The sequence below is a fragment of the Stomoxys calcitrans genome, chromosome 2 (assembly GCF_963082655.1).
Source record: "Stomoxys calcitrans chromosome 2, idStoCalc2.1, whole genome shotgun sequence".
Taxonomy (NCBI): Eukaryota; Metazoa; Arthropoda; class Insecta; order Diptera; family Muscidae; genus Stomoxys; species Stomoxys calcitrans.
This window is the reverse complement of record NC_081553.1, coordinates 19,850,077-19,868,087: the sequence shown is the minus strand read 5'-3', so window position 1 is coordinate 19,868,087 and position 18,011 is coordinate 19,850,077. Positions and strand designations below refer to the sequence as shown.

Here is an 18,011-nt window from a genome sequence, read left to right as displayed (position 1 = left end):
TATCCCGAATGAAAGCGCAGACAAGAAGTTTCTTGTAATAGAACTTTAACTTCCGTGATAGATTACAAAAATGGAATACTAACTTTGGAGACAGGTTAATGGAATCTCTACTTTGGAGACAAATGGAGGTAGACTATCTGATTGATAGAGGAGAAGAATTTACTTGAATTTGAATCATTACTTTGGGGACAGTTGATGAAAATGCAATCCCAACTTCGGTGACGAATGGAGGAGACTTTCTTGATAAAAGTGATTTTGAATAATTTCTGTGATTGAATCCCAACTTCGGGGATATTTTTTGTAATAGGACCCCGAAAACTCAGTATTATTATTGCGTTTTACGCTATAATATCCCAACTTTGGGGACAGGTGGCAAAAATAATATCCCATCTTAGGAGACGTACACTTTCTGAAACTTTAGAGCAAGTAGCTAATATGGTAACCTGACTTCATTGATCCATTTTGGTAGACTTTCTGATAGGAAAGCGATCAAGAAAAATATGTAGACTTTTTGTGTAATAGAACCTCAACTTCAGTGATGGATGGTAAAACTCACTATTTTTATTGCATTTTGTGCAATAAAACGCCATCTGGCGATAGACGCCAAAAATGGTTATCCCGCATGGAAGGAGGGGACGAATGGAGGGAGATTTTTAGATTGATAGGGGAGAAGACTTTGGAGTAGTTTCTTGTAATGGAACCATCGGTGACAGATTCCAATAATTGAATACCAACTTCGAGGACAGGTTACAAAAATAAACTTCCAACATCGGGGACAAATGGTGGTTTCTGATTGATAGAGGAGAACACTTTGAAGGTATTACTTGAACTGAAATCTTTTCATCGGGGACAGTTGATGAAAATAGAATCCCAACTCCGGGGACGAATGGAGGAGACTTTCTTGGTAAAATGAGATTTTGGCGATATTTCTTGTAGTACAACACCAACATCGGGGATATTTTTCATAGAAAATAGAAAATCAAAACTTAGTATTTGTACTACATTTTGTGTATTTAAAAGTTAAATTTGGTGAAATAAGGCAATAATGGGACCCCAACCAGATAGAGAATAGAGAAGAACACTTTAGAGAAGTTTGTTGTAATGGTACCCTAACTTTGGAAATGGAGAAATTCTTCTTGATAAAAGGTGATTTTGGAGAAATTGTTTGTAATGGGGACCTTAACTTCAGGGACGGAGAGTAGAAACAAGAAGTAATCCTCTTTTCGGGAAATAAAGGAGATAAACTCTGCAACTTAATTATGTTGTGTGTAAAAACCCCCAACTTTCTGCACAAAAGACACAAATGGGATCCCAATATCGCGGACAAATGGGCACTTTCTGATTTATGGCGAATAACAGTTTGGAGTAGTTTCTTGTAATGAAACCCTATGATCGATAACAAATTGCAAAATTGAAATCCCAACTTCGAGGACGGATTGCAAAAATAGTATCCTAACTTCAGACACAAATTGAATTCGACTTTCTGATTGATAGGGAAGAACACTTTGTAGAAATGTCTTGCATTGGAACCCCAACTTTGGGGACAGGTTGAAAATATAAAATCGTAACTTCGAGGACAGATTGCAGAAATTGTATACCATTTTCGGGGACAAATGGAGGATGACTTTTTGCTTAATAAGGAAGAGCACTTAGTAGAAATTTCTTTGACTGGTCCCCAAATTTGGGAACAGATGGCAAAGGTGAGATCCTGAATTCAAGAACTAATGAAAGTAGACTTTCTGAATGATAGAAAAAAGATTTCGGAGACATTTGATGTAATAAAAACCCTACTTCGGCGATATATTTCGTTATAGAACCTCAAAATATATTATTTTTATTAGGTTTTGTGTAAAAAATTCCAGCTTTGTGCACATACGGGAAAAATTGAATCTTAATTTCGAAGCGAATCAAAGTGGAGTTTCCAATTGATAGAAATAACACTTTTCAAAAGTTTCTTGTTATAGAACGCTATTATTGATAACTGAAATCCCATTTTCGGGCACAGATTTCAAAAATTGTATCCCAACTTCATAGACAAATGACTTTCCAATTGATGGGGGAGAACACTTTGAAGAAATTTATTCATCTGAACCCCAAATTTGTGCACAGATAGCAAAAAAGGAATTAAAATTTTGGAAACTAATACAGGTAGATTTTCTGATTGATAGAATTTTCGGTACATTTGTTGTAACAGACACCTAACTTAGGGGATATATTAATAAAAGTACACCAAAACTTTGCATTTTTATTAGGCTTTGAGTATAAACCCCCAAATTTGGGGACAGACAACAAAAAGAAATTCCAACTTCAGAAAATAATAAAGTTATACTTGCAAGAATCCTATCTTCGGGGACAAATTCCAAACATGGTATCTCAACTTCGGAGACAAATGGAGATAGATTTTCCGCTTGGGAGGCAAATGGAGATATACTTAGCGTTGGGGACAGATAGAAAAAATGGAATCCCAACTTCAAATAAATGTGAACTTTTTGTTTGATAAAAAAAATAATTTCAGAGACATATTTTGTAAAAAATCTCTACCCTGGGAGATTAATGACCAATTCTCAGTACTTCAAATGCAGATGAAGATTTTCACTCTTTTACTGCAATACTAACTTGGGGACCAATGTTCTTCAATTTCTCTTTAAACAAATGAATGACCTTTGCCATCTTTCCCCCCAAACTTATGATTGTATTCCAAGAAATATCCCCAAAGTCCTCTTGCCTACCGACCGTTAAGACAACCACAGCAATTTTTCAACAAATGTGCGGTAAAATTAATGCACGCAAAACATTTTTAACGATTATGCAAAAACACAAGAAAACAAATTGAGTCGTTAAATAAAACCACCTACATGGTAAATAAACACTTGGCGTCAACATGTTAATGAACTTGATGTTTGGCTCTAAAGAGTTCAAATTGGCCGTGTGACAAATAAAAAAGCCAATATGACAAATAATAACGAAAACGAAAGTTTATGACAAGCAATTGATGTAAATGTCTCTTTTTCTTAAAACAATTCCATGTGCCGTAGGCGTAAATCCATTACCGGTAACTGGAAGACAAATCAAGGTTCAGCAATGTTGGAGCAAATTACTCTTACAGAGAAATACAAGTCATGGGTGGATGAGGTAACCCAGGGATCATTAACCTTTTCCCATGAATAGGTTTCTCAACGCAAAACATTTATTTCAGATCTCCGAACTCTTTGGTGGCATGGAAGTGTGCGGTGTTTCCGTAGTGGTGGGCAAGGATGGGCGTGAGCATATTATCAAAGCATCGGATAGTACATTTGCTTTGATGGGTGACTCGCAGGAGGATGATCGCCGGCAGATAGCCGATTTGGTATCTTCACGCATGCAGGTAAGTCTCTAAAATAACCCCAGACAAAGAAAAGCTGTGATATCATTTCATTATTGTTTAGAATGTCTGCCGACCTGGGGCCAATCAAAATGTAGGCGGTCATGGCAAACTACCCTCGGTCTCTTCGCGCGGCCAAAGTCCAACCGATGAAATTGGCCTGCCTCCAGCTGCCCCAACTGGCCCCCGACCAGCACCCATGGGTGGACCTCCACCCATACCCGAGCGCACTTCCCCAGCTGTGGGCTCCATTGGTCGCTTGAGTAGTCGCAGCAGCATTTCCGAAGTGCCCGAAGAAGCTGCTTCTTCGGCGGGCGGTGGTGTCAATCGTCGCGATTCGCAAACCTCACAGGCTTCTAATATTTCAACGGCCTCCAGGACACCTCAACGTCCTCCGCAAACCCAAAGCTCTGTGGTCGAGGATGCGGAGGACACCATGAAGAATTTGAGGAAGACCTTTGCGGGCATATTTGGTGACATGTAGGAATTAGCGAACAAAAAACGCGGAAGAACAGCGAGCGAATCGGCCAATGGCGTGGGTGGCGATAGTGGTCGCGGCACCGGTAGCATGGCTGGCATTAATGTCAGCGGCATCACCAGTGCCGGCAGCTCGTTCTTGGGTAAGCAGTTCTCCTTTACAACGGGTAAGTCTAGTGCCTCGGCCTCTTCGGGAATTGGCGAGTCGGTGATATCGACCCAGCCCAATTCGGCGAAGTCAGCCGAAGGACCTGCGGATGCCCGCTCGGACACCTCGTCTACGTCGACTCTCACCGCAGGCAGTGTAAGTTCGAGCAGCAAGCCCTCTTCCAGCGTTTTAGATGAGTCCAAATACAAGCCGGTCACCAATTTCGAACCCCAGGAGAGGGTTAATCCCTTCGACAAGGGCACCATAAAGGCCAGCACCACCACGGCCACCATAGGCAGCACTGTGTCCACCACCTCATCGTCATCGATTTCGGCCTCATCAATTTCATCTCGCATCAATGTTCGCACCGACAGCAACTTCAAGTCACCGCCACCACCATCAAGGCCACCGCCACCACCACCACAGACCGCCGCATCTGTAGCCACCAATTCGAGCAACACCTACCAAAGTTCGACGGCTTCCAACAAAGACAAGACTAGCTACATTTATGGCAGCTCCACTTCCATAGAGACCATAACACGCATGGACACCACCAACACCGCCACCATGAGTAATCCAACGGCCAGCACCAGCCTGGGACACACTAGCCAGAATACAGGCAATACCAAGATAACTACAATTGGGGCTGCGGCCACCACCGGAATAACTGGAGCAGTCAGCAATGATTGGAACAACACCACTGGACGTACGAATTCCTCCGTTTTGGGTACACGCTCCGCCAGTGTGTACAGTGCTCCGGCAGTGGTCAGCACCACACCAGCAGTAGGGGCCACAACCAATGAAGATGCCCAGTCCACTGCTGCAGCATCGAATGGCTATAACGCTGCCACCGATATGCCCTCATATACTCGGCCCTCATATTCGCGCTCCGAAAGCAATGGTAATTATCTAGCCGTTGGTGTATTGCTGGTCAGCCTTACACTGCGTAAATCCTAAAAATGATTCAAAATACCATAGATTTTCATCTTCTCATTATCAAACCTCAAACCTCAGCGTCCTCGTCACATCATCACCGCATTGAATCAGTCCATAACTCTATGTATTCTTACCTTCTACTACTACCACCACCATCATTAAAACCACCACCAACACCACCACCAAAACCAGAAAAAAAACCATCATTCCCATATAATTCACAAAATCATTCCAAAGCGCGAGCCAACGAATGTGACGCGGCTAAAAGACGCCAAGTAGAACGTACGCAACGGCCCCTCTTCACTCGCCCTCCTATTAAAGGTTTTCGAACACCGGAAATGCATAATGCATTCTAAATGGTTAAACTACCAACTCCCTCCCTTACAAAAACAAAAATGTACACCATCCTCATCTTCGTTATCATTGCCATCATCAACAGTCATTGTGTGGCTACTTTCCCTTCCCGAATCCTAGCTAGTCTGGAATTATTTATGGCAAATGAAATCAAAAACTACGATCATTTTTATTAGCGCAAATTAAAACCAAAAAACTAACGAAAACCGAGAAATTTTCTCATAATTCGAAATGCATGTTGTATTCGTTCGACCGTTTTGAGTGTAGTGTGTGGTTCATCACCTATCTACCCACAAAGCCATATGCCCAACTATTCAATCTATCCAATCATTCATCGACCAACCAACCATCTACCTACTACTACTACTACTATCTACCCATATGTCTGTCTATTTATAGATGTAGATGAACGGCGACTTTGTAAGTTCATACCCATCATTATCGATCACATTACAACAAACAAACCAAAAAATAATAAAATTACAAATCTCGCATTTGCAACAACAACAAGTACAAAAACAACAATTATATTGCATCCACATAATATGTAATTGTAAATTTAATATTCAAAATAATTACATTACCACAGTGCACACTGCAATGACGCTGACCACTGTGCACATTGCAATAGCAGTCGATTTGAAGTGAAACGTTATTTATATACTGTTTTTTTTTTCTATTCGTTGAAGAAATCGAAAAGTCTCGCCCATATATTAACTCACAATGAGTTGTAGGGAGATTATGAGCAGTTTGCCCATAGTTTCCAGGTGCAAAGGTCCTATAATAATTATCTAATATGGAATTGGTTTTTATGTGCCAACGCACCTTGTGTTGGATAATGAAGTGCCAACACATGGGGTGTTCGCATATTCGGTTGTTGGGGATTTTTATGCCAAATTTTTATTGTCATTAAAACCAACGGAAGGTGGAAGCTTAGATCACAATTTAGCGTTGGACATTTTTTCAAAGCAATCTTGTGTTATTCTTAGAAAAAGTGGTATTGCTGCCATATACAGGATGTGTCGATAGAAACAATTTTCAATGCACTGAAAACGCATGAACAAGGATGCTATTCTAAACCTAGGAGTGATGATTGGCTTAAGATGGGGTCCATTCCATTCAGTGAAATATATAAGATGGTATTTTTAGCCTTCAGTTTCCTAGGAAGCAAATGTCAATATCAAAAGATGAGAAATATTTTGGATTTGTGCTGAACTATATTTTAATTTCTTTCCCGACAAAACAAAAAATACTGACACTGCATTATGTGTGACACTATATTATCGACATTGTATTACGGACGAGAAATATCACCTGGTCTTTCAAAATCACCGTCTTAATTTCGTATACAGGAGTACAATTTTAAAGAAACAGCCGAAAACTCCCATTATTATACCCACCACCATAGGATAGGCGGTATATTCATTTAGTCATTCCGTTTGCAACACATCGAAATATCAATTTCCGACCCTAAAAAGTATATATATTTCGGATCGTCGTAAAATTCTAAGGCGATTTACCGATGTCCGTCTGTCCGTCCGTCTGTTGTAATCACTCTAGAGTCTTCAAAAATCGAGATATTGAGTTGAAATTTTGATGCACGCCGGTTAAGTTCTTGAACAGGCCAAATCGGACCATATTTCGATATAGCTGCTATATAGACCGATTTTCCGATCAAGGGTCTAATGCCCATAAAAACTTTAATTTGCATCCCATTTTGCTGGAATTTGAAACAATGAATAGTTTTTGGCCTCCCGACAACTGACCCAAATATGGTTCAGATCCGACTATATTTAGATATAGCTGTCATATAGACCGATCTCCCGATAAAGGGTCTGAAGCCCATAAAAGCTTTATTTTTAACCAATTTCGCTGAAATTTTAAACAGTGAGTTATTTTTAGCCTTCTAATACCCGACCTCAATTTGGTACAGATCGGACCATATTTTTCGGTCATATAGACCGATCTTCCGATAAAGGATCTGAAGCCCATAAAAGCTTTATTATTAACCGATTTCGCTGAAGTTTGAAACAGTGAGTTATTTTTAGCCTCCTGACACCCGACCTAAATTTGGTACAGATGTGACTTAAGATATAGCTGTCAAAAAAGAGGTAGCTATAGCGATGTTTCAATTGTTCAATGTTGTTATAGGTTAGGAAAAGAGGGTGCGGATATAAATCCGCCCACGTTAGTGTGGACATATACCTAAGGCAGTAGTCGGCTTGTTGTGCGCTCTAAATACTAAAAAGTAACATCGATATAGATATCTGAATCAGGAATTCCGTGCTACTTACAAAATCCCTAATTGTTGTTTATACTACGCCCCTTAGTTGGTTCATATCAGGTACTATATCCCCACATAAGTGACAGTGTCTGTTAGCCAAAGAAAATGGTCAATCGCACAATAGGATGGAATAGAATATTTGTGGAAATAAGTCTGCCATTTTTGAACGGACACGAAATTTTAGATGGTTATAGCTGAGATGTTAAACCGTAGAACGCCTGGGGCCCATTGGTGGCCCTTCAAAGTTGGTCATCTCGACCCTACAACATTTTGTTCAGGGTACGGATATAGTAGAATAGTACAGCAACATTAAAAAAAAATATTTTATAAGTCAACTATTAGATATATTGGGCACAAAATGGCATGCATTTTATAGGGCTTGAGAAGCACTTTCCAACAAGTTAAGGAATTTGGGAAATCGGACCTCAAATGAATATTTCGCAGCACAAACAAAAATTGATAGGGGATGTCTTAATCAGAGGGCTCACGTATAGGGCCCAGGATTTCTACGAACCTGAAATTTTTTATATCGTCTAACAAACATCTCCACTCTATACATTTCAAATCTCATAAAGATATGTCAATTCATTCATATAGGATTGACTGATTTTCACATCTTCCGAATGCGCGATTAGGCGAGATGTCAACATTTGGTAGGCATTTTGCCCGATCAAAATGTTTTAGGTCCGAATTAAACAACTTTGAACTCCCACCAATGGGCACCCGGACCTTCTAGGGCACATCACTGGGTGAAAAGCTCATCTATAACCATCTATAATTTCTTGCTGATATCTTTATCCGTTCAAAAATATCAGACTTATTTCCACTGTGCATCGTCTCATTCCTACACATGTTTTTACTTGCCGCACCGATTTTGCACAAGTGACCTCGTAATCCTGGTGGAGGCCACCGTTGCGCAGAGGTTTGCATGTCCGCCTATGACGCTGAACGCCTGGGTTCGAATCCTGGCGAGACCATCAGAAAAAATTTTCGGTGGTGGTTTTTCCCTCCTAATGCTGGCAACATTTGTGAGGTACTATGTCATGTAAAACTTCTCTCCAAAGAGATGTTGCGTTCGGCCTCGGCCATAAAACGAAGGCCCCTTATCATTGAGCTTAAACTTGAATCGGACTGCACTCATTGATATATGACAAGTTCATGTTTATGGGCAAAATTTGCAATTTTTCAACTTATAATCCTATGTGCACCGTTATGATATCGAAAGCTTTACTGACCTCCTTCTTACTTCCTTTCTGCAATGGCCTCGTCTTCTTACAATCTAGATCTCGCCATAGGATTTTCTTCATCCAACCGAGCGTTTCGCCGTTCCATTCGTATTCGTAACCCATGCCCTTAACTCGAACTGCGTCGCTCCGAAAGTCTTTGGGTTATACAAGTTTATTGACGGCAGTCCACTGGCCTTTACTGCCAAATTGTCTGCTCTTTCATCCCCCCTCGTAATCCTATGTGCACCGTTATCATATCGAAAGCTTTACTGACCTCCTTCTTACTTCCTTTCCGCAATAGCCTCGTCTTCGTACAATCCAGATCTCCACATTGGATTTTCGTCGTTTTACGGAGCGTTTCGCCGTTCCATTCGTATTCGTCACCCATGCCCTTAACTCGGACTGCGTCGCTCCGAAAGTCTTTGGGTTATCCAAGTTTATTGACGGCAATCAACTGGCCTTCACTGCCAAATTGTGTGCTCTTTCATCCCCCCTCGTAATCCTATGTGCACCGTTATGATATCGAAAGCTTTACTGACCTCCTTCTTAATTCCTTTCTGCAATGGCCTCGTCTTCTTACAATCTAGATCTCCCCATAGGATTTTCTTCATCCTACCGAGCGTTTCGCCGTTCCATTCGCATTCGTCACCCATGCCCTTAACTCGGACTGCGTCGCTCCGAAAGTCTTTGGGTTATCCAAGTTTATTGACGGCAGTCCACTGGCCTTCACTGCCAAATTGCCTGCTATTTCATCCCCCCTTACTTTGCTATGGCCCGGCACCCAAATGATATAGATCGTGCCACCCTTAGAGACGACGTTAATCTCCTTCTTACACTACAAGACTGTTCGAGGCCTTACCGTTCCGATTGTTATTTTACTGATAACCAGTTTACTGTTCGTTCATACTCAAAGTCTGTGATCGCCCGTTTCTAGGCTTGCGGGACCGTATTATGGTCAGGCAGTCGAAAACATAACTCAGTATCTGGTTTCTCAATGTAGACCTCTGGCCCACACTGTCCTCTAGTTATATCCACCTATAGATGATTAAATGTTAAAGAAACAACTACTGTTAGTGGAAAAAATTAGCAATACCTTCTTTGATAAGTTATTATTCATATCAACCTCTAATATGCAATCACCATAGAAGAATGTGAAAAAAAAACTCTACGATAACGAATACCCTCTCTTAAATCACTGCTATTGACAATGAACACAGCTGTGTTACTCACCACAAGCCTATAAGTAAAAAACAACAACAACAACAAATGTGAACAGCTGCACCCGCTTCAGCCGTCAACAACCACAACAGCAATAACTTTCAATTAACGATTTGATTTGTTTTAGAGATGGGACGTAAAATGGATACATTTTCGGAAAAAAATTAGAAATATCATGTTCTACATATCGGTGATAAGAAGAAAACAACACACACACACACTCACACTCATCCACTCTCAACAACACTTGTTAAATTCGAATTCGATTTTTACTGGATAAGGAAGTTGGATGAGTAAATGCAACGTTTTCAAAACCAAATCAAAATAAAAAAAACAAAATCAAGAACACGCAAGCTTCAAAGCTACTACCGTTTAAAGCACCTCGCTTCGACACTTTATATTAAATCCTTTTTCTCACAAAACTACGCTACGCAATTATGGCCAGAATGATTCAGCACGTGAATGGATAGATGGGGGAGTGGAAATTCTATGACATGACACAAGCTATTAATGACTATTTCGAATTGTCTGTGTCTATTTCAATATTCGCATAAACATATCAATCGCATATTCACATTGAAGAATATCATAATGCATCTATTATCATTACCATTAACATCACCACAACCACCATCAACTATCAATCACCTATAATTTGATTTTTTATTGTTGTTTCATTTTTAATGTGGAGCTTTAACTGTCAATCATCCTATAGCACGCTCTGCACCTAAGCTTTTTTGTTTAAATTATGTGTTTTTGTAAAGGGTGATTTGTTTGGCAAAGTTTGTTTTCCAAATCTAATAAAATAGACACGTTTCCTTTATAAATTCAAAACTGCATTGGAATCGATTAATCGATTTTAGTCATTTACTTGCAAATGCAAATGCAAATTTTGCCCATGAACATTACACTAAGGAACAGGGCCAAACTTCTCACATATCCATGACAAGGGGCCTTCTTTTTATAGCTGAATCCGAACTGATTGTCTCGCCAGGATTCGAACCCAGGCGTTCAGCTTCATATGCGGACATGCTAACCTCGCAAATAAATGTTAATGTGACCTGAGGCTCCAGTTCAATGTCTTTTCGTATGGTCCAATTTTGCACCGGTCCCGTTCACGGTAACGTTTCTCTCACGGTCGACTTTGAACAAGAAGAAACCGATGTCGCCACCAGCCCATAAACTGCAACACAAACACAAATTGTATTTTTTTCCTGAATACCCCAGAAACGGCATGTGGCATGGCGAAACAATTAAAGGTGGTCCCATTTGTACAACAACCACAAATCATATGGTGCAATCCGCCATCTTGCCATCAAGCTGATCGTCGTTTTGTCAACACACGCAAACAAATTTGTGTACATGAGAGGCGAATATGCGAGAAAGAAGATAACAACAAAGAGAATGCAAACAAAAATCTGACATCTTAATACCGTCAAACCCGGCCGGCTGTTAACAGCTGTTCGCGTGAGACCAACTTTTTAAATCCGCCTTGGGCATGTGGCTGCTCATTAACCCAAATGCAACAGTTTTGTTTGTTTACGTATCGATTAAAGGGCGGTACGCAGCGCAAACAAAATTTTCGTCGCCATAAGAAATGTATTGCACAGTGGTTAGCATGTCCGCCTTTGAAGCTGAACGCCTAGGTTCGAATTCTAGTGAGAATGTCAAAAAACAATTTTCAGCTGTGGTTATCCCCTCCTAATGCTAGCAACATTTGTGAGTTGCTATGCTATGTTAAAATTTCTCCCCCAAGAGGTTTCGCAATGCGGCACGCCGTTCGGAGTCGGCTATAAATTTTAAGCTCAATGATAAGGGGCCGCTATCATTGAGCTTAAAATTTAAATCGAACAGCACTCAGTGATGTGAGAGAGTTTTGCCCCAGTTCCTTAGTGCAATGTTCATGGGCAAATTTTGCTGAAATTGTAAACAATATAAGTAGTTTTAGGTCTCCCGACATCAGTCTCAAATATGGTTCAGATCGAACTAGATTTCAATATAGCTGTCATATAGACCGGGAGATCGATCTATATGGCAGCTATATCTAAATAAAGGGTTTGAAGCCCATAAAAGCTTTATTTTTTAACGGATTTCACTGAAGTTTGAAACAGTGGGTAGCTTTAAGCCTCCCAACATAGGACCGAAATATGGGGCAGATCGAACTATATTTAGATATAGCTTCCATAGAGACCGATCACAAGATAAAGGGTCTTGAGCCCATAAAAGCTTTATTTTTAATTCGATTTCGCAAAAATTTTAAACAATGAGTAGTTCAAGGCCTCCCAGCATATGACCCAAATATGGTTCAGATCGGACTATATTTAAATACAGCTGACATATAGACCTACCTCCCGATAAAGGGTCTGAAGCCCAAAAAAATTTTCGGTAACGTTATCGGTAACGAAAATTTTGCTAAGGACATGTCAGTGCACTTGTTATGGCAATGAATACCGCCCTTTAGCCAGAAATAAGCCTTATCTCTCAAAACAATAATTGAATAAAACAGTGGATTTCATCTACATTTATCACAGACTACTAAAAAGTACATTTGTACTGACTGAACCTATCAAAACATACATTTTCATTCGTAATTGCAAGAAAAAACTTTCCAATGCCTATCATGTTACCCTGTTAGGCAAAGAAAGTTTAATTTGAGCTACGTAACTGCAAGCGGAATTTTCGGTAATGTTACCGGTAACGAAAATTTTGCTAAGGATATGTCAATGCATTTGTCATGGCAATGAATACCGCCCTTTAGCCAAGAATAAGCCTTATCTCTCAACACAATAGCTGGATAAAATAGTGGATTTTCATCGACATTTGCCACAGAGCACGATTTTCAGCTGTTGCTTATTTGTGAGTTTCCGAATGATGAAATGGCAGAATATACTAAAGACTTTTCACTTTCAGAGATGATGTTTGGCCACAAGTATCAGCCAATGCTGACACATCCAAAAACATAACTCATAAAAAAATCACCCTTTAACTTATTCAAGATTTTTCTTTTTACAAATTTATTTGATTTTATTTCTAAAATTGTATTTCAATATCAAGTTTTAATGTTCACTTCTCACCCTCATAAGCAAACTCACATCGCTATTCAGTGTAAACGCAAAGGCCTATACAGCACCAATCACCTTTAAGCTCATACTACTATATTCACCAAATCTTCAAAATATGCATAAAATCTATCCAAAACCCATTTAATAATTAGTTTATGCCTCTCTCTCCTTTCTAAAATAGGACCTCAAAATAAAGCTTCAGATATGGATATTATCTTTGGTGATAGCAACAACATACCCTCTTATGGTAGTGGTAAATTTACCCGATCCGGTGGCTCTCTATCAGATGCTGAACTCATATTCGGCAGCTCCTCGGTGCCCAGCTATAAGACAGATCGTTTTGGCTCCTCCAAAAGCATGAGTGTTACATCGGATCGCAGCAATATGGGATCAACGGCACCCTACAAAATCTATGAGGGTATACAAAATGCCGGTTTCAGTGATTACAGCGATAGCAAAGTGGCAGGCAGCACTGGCAGTGTTAGCTCTTATTCCAGCTGGAGAAGTAAGCAACAGGATAATAATGATGATGATGATTTGGACTTGAAATAAATTCTGGAAATGAAATGGCGAAAGAAAGAAGAAAAAAATTCCAAAAACCTCATAAAGTTTTTATTAGTGTTAGTGTTAACAAGAACCACCATTAACCACCATAAATAATCATTAACAAATGTTAAATGAACAGTTTTTCCTCCCTTAAAACAAAAAAAATTTAAAAACAAATAACAATTAACAAATATAAAAGAAGCAATTCTAAAAGTGCAGTATAGACTGTTACTTCTTGACACTCAACACTTACAAAAAGTCATGGTCATCATCATATGTTATTGTCATCATCATCATCATTGTTGTAGTCTTTACCATCCTTTATGAACTGCTAATCCTGGGCAAACGAAGACATGGCCTCCAAAGTTTCCTGGTTTCATGGGACTCCTTTGAAAATGTTACTCAAACCCACGCATTACTATGACTTGACCTATTCAACTAAAGAACATACTATTTAACTCCTTAAATGCTATATGCTAATCACATGCAACTCTGTGTTTATTTGTTTAAGAGACTCTATATGTTAAGTTTGATAAAAGAATTTAAAGATTTCCCCAAAATGAAGAATGACTAAACGGAAAAAATTTAAAAGAAAGCACATTTCAAAATAATAATGAATGAATAAAGGAGTTTGCAGATTTCCTTAGATAATTTAAGTAAGTTCCCCAACCCTCCCAAAAAGAAAACAAGCAAATTACAAAAAAATGCTAAAGCCAAACCTTTACCAGGCCTACTCTTTTCCCAAGCTAACCTTAGAATTCAAACGCACGCAAGCATTTCACCATAGCGCACAATTCAAGGGAAACGGATATTAGAAACATACATGTACTCTCATTTCCTTTCGATTTGTTACGTTTGTAAGTTTATCGAATTTCTTTCAATACCCAATGTTGAATTCTATACAAATATATAATTATCGATGCTCTAACTCTTTATATTATATTATGATAAAACTATGAATATGATGAAAATTACAAGAATACAGAAGGAATATATAAAAAAACTGATTTATATGATTATACATTACAATACAAATATACATACAAATGAAATACTTACATGCATACATATAAACTTATATACTTCTATACATTCAAACAAAATTACAAAAAAACAAAACATAGATACATAACATATTTACTTATAAATTGAAAAGAAAAAAACAAAAACAAAAAACAATAATAATACTTAATACTTAATACTCCAACATGAGACACTATGAAAATACAATGACAATATACGCAAAGGCAACAAGAGATGAAGATGAGAAAAAAAAATTCCCCTTAAAGATTTAACCAAGTAACCGAAAAAGAGAATTTGTTTAGGTAACGAAAACTAAAAAAGTAAAGCTATATTCCAATTAACCTTTTCCAAAACCAAATAAATATTATTTTATTTATATGTATTTCATAAATATATTATAATCATTAACAAACATAACATTATTGCAATACATCAACATATAATACTCATACACATCATATACAGCATACATTGAATAACATGATTTGATTATATACATTGGCAAATTGTTGAAGTTCAATTACTTTTACGTATTAATCTGCTTACTAAGAGAAAGATCAAATTTTGAACTAACTGCTCCTTTTGAGGAACCATAGTTACGAGTATAAGAGAAGGAAATATACCTTCTAGTTGCTCCAGTTGAGAAAACTAGAATACTTGAAGTTTGTGTATTGGTAAGTTATCGATATCATGCAATAGCTGTTTATAATTACCGATTAATCGTGATTTGTATTGTATAGTTCTTCACTGTACTGCATAGTTCTTCACTGTACTGTAAAGTTCTATAATAAAACACATTATGTGTTTCAGTACAAGATTTATATTGTGATATTGCGCGTTCTTCTTTAACTCGATCTTGATGGTTAATGTTTCAATAAGATTGTCTTTCTTACAACATTCTAGAAATCATTAAATCCAACCTACAGGGCAGCTCATATGAATTCGTTTTTTCAAAGTATACATCTTTTCGATTAATTATGACGTGTTGTGTAAACCATATTTTAGTAAGATATTTACAACCATATTAAAAACTATGGCAATAAGTGTAAAATATCGGAATAAGGTTGATACTTTACTAACTTTAACTAATTGTCTATGTAAAGATAAATTTGGTCTTATCGTATAGTAAGTTGTAGTGAAGTCACAAAGCATTTCATACATTGCACAAAGGAAAATTCAGCGCAAGAGGAGTTAATATAATCTAGGTTAGGTTTGGTTAGGTTGAAAATAGGGTGCATATAGTAATCCGCCCCATGCCACTATGGACATATACCTGAGTCAGTAATCGGCTTGTTGTGAGCTCTAAAAACTAAAAAGTATCCTCTAAAAAGAAAATTTCAAGTTAAGAATTCCGTGCTACTTACAAAATTCTTAATTGTTTTCAATACCACTCCCCTAAGTTGGTTCATGTCTTTCTTAAAACTTTCTAGAAGTCATGAAATCTTTTAGCTTAACTATGACATATTGTGGTATGGTAAACTGTATTTTAGTAGGATATTTACAACTGTAAAAACCATGACAATGACAAAGAAAATGCTCCAACGTCTCATAATCTTCCCCGCATGCCCTACGCATGCTATCACTTGTAGCACAGATTTTACATAAGTAAGCTCGTAGTCCTATGTGTCCCGTTATGATACCAATAGCTATACTGACCTCCCTCTTACTTCCTTTCAGTAATAGCCTTGTCTTCTAACGATCTGGATGCCCCCATAGGATTTTCGCCATCCTACCGACCGTTTTGCTGTTCCACAATGTTGCATGCGCATTCGTCGCCCACTCCTTTAACTCGGTCTGCGTCGACCCGAAAGGCTTCAGCTTATTTATTGACGTTTATTGGCCTTCACCGACAAATCGACTGCCTTTTCATTTGCCCTTACTCCGTTATGGCCTGGCACCCAAACGATGCGGATTTTGCCATTCTCAGAGAAGGCGTTAATCTCCTTCTTATACTGCAAGACTGTTCGTGAACTTACCGTCCTGGTTGTTATTGCCCTTGTGGCAATTTTACTGTCGGTAAAGATGTTCACTTCGTATAACCATCCGATGAATTTCTATTCTGATAACCTGGTATAAAAAAATAAATGAATACTGTGTCATATAAAAAAAATTGACTTAATTTTATATGGTAGGTAATATCTCAAGTATAAAACAATAAGGCATATATTTTCTAACTTAATTTTGTTATTCTCGGTGAGTAATTTCGAAAGATTGGCCACATTTTCCCATTTCCGCCCATAGTGCGCCTTGCGACATCTCTTTGGGGAAAAGTTTTAATTGGCTTCTATGTATGGCACAGTGCCACACAAATGTCGCTAGTATTAGGAAGGAATAACCACCGCTGAAAAATTTGCTCATGTCCTCGCCAGGATTCAAAGTCGGGCGTTTAGTATCATTAGCTAAACTCTGCATCACGGTGATCTCCATCACAATGGATATATTTGCAGTAGTAGGATAAGCCGATATGTAGCAAATTCGCAATGGATGGGTATATCCTAATTTGATCCGATCCAAACCACATTCTTCATGGATATTAAGGGGCCTAAAATAAGTTTTCGGTCCAAATTCCACCATAATCGGGTAAGAAATACGTTCTTCATGGTATTGAGGATCCATAACTTCGGATTGCTTATATAATGCTTTATGCAACGATCGGTTGCGGCGACCTGGACACATGGGAGAGGCGTACTTATGCAGTACGTACGATGCTCTTTGGCACGTTTTAAGGGCCGAGTGCTACGCTGGAGTTGCTCTAGGGCGTGTAATATCATTTCTGCAAAATAGAATATTCATGAAAAATAAAAAACTTGAAAATATTATTACTTACACCGAAATCATATTTAGAATGGAAATACATTTATTGACATTCTTTCTTTTTATCTATATTTATCGTTAACTTTTACCAACATTTAAAATCGGTAACCTTAAGCAGAGTTTACATGGCACATCATGATGATCGTACTCATCGTGTGTACGTGTTGATTACAGCTTTTGCCAAAAACGGTACATCTATTTTTTTTCTTTTAGTTGATTTTATTCAACTTTTAATATTATACTTCTCATTTTACTTACACCGAAATCATATTTAGAATGGAAATACATTTATTGACATTCTTTCTTTTTATCTATATTTATCGTTAACTTTTACCAACATTTAAAATCGGTAACCTTAAGCAGGGTTTACATGGCACATCATGATGATCGTACTCATGGTGTGTACGTGTTGATTACAGCTTTTGCCAAAAACGGTACATCTATTTTTTTCTTTTAGTTGATTTTATTCAACTTTTAATATTATACTTCTCATTTTATAACCTTATTTGTCACAGAACGTGTTTTTAAATATCTGTGAATTAATGATTACACATTTCTTTGT

The 18,011-nt window shown here is 38.2% G+C and overlaps 1 protein-coding gene across 1 annotated transcript in view; it reads left to right on the top strand.

The window, feature by feature from the left end:
- The window catches only part of LOC106080370 (synapsin), a 69,570-nt gene extending 55,030 nt beyond the window's left edge, over positions 1-14,540 (top strand). The window contains 4 exon segments of the mRNA XM_013241727.2: positions 3,036-3,132; positions 3,197-3,364; positions 3,426-4,887; positions 13,248-14,540. Coding sequence (XP_013097181.1) covers positions 3,036-3,132; positions 3,197-3,364; positions 3,426-4,887; positions 13,248-13,618 — 2,098 coding nt within the window. The 3' untranslated portion in view covers positions 13,619-14,540.
- Positions 14,541-18,011: the final 3,471 nt, after the last annotated feature.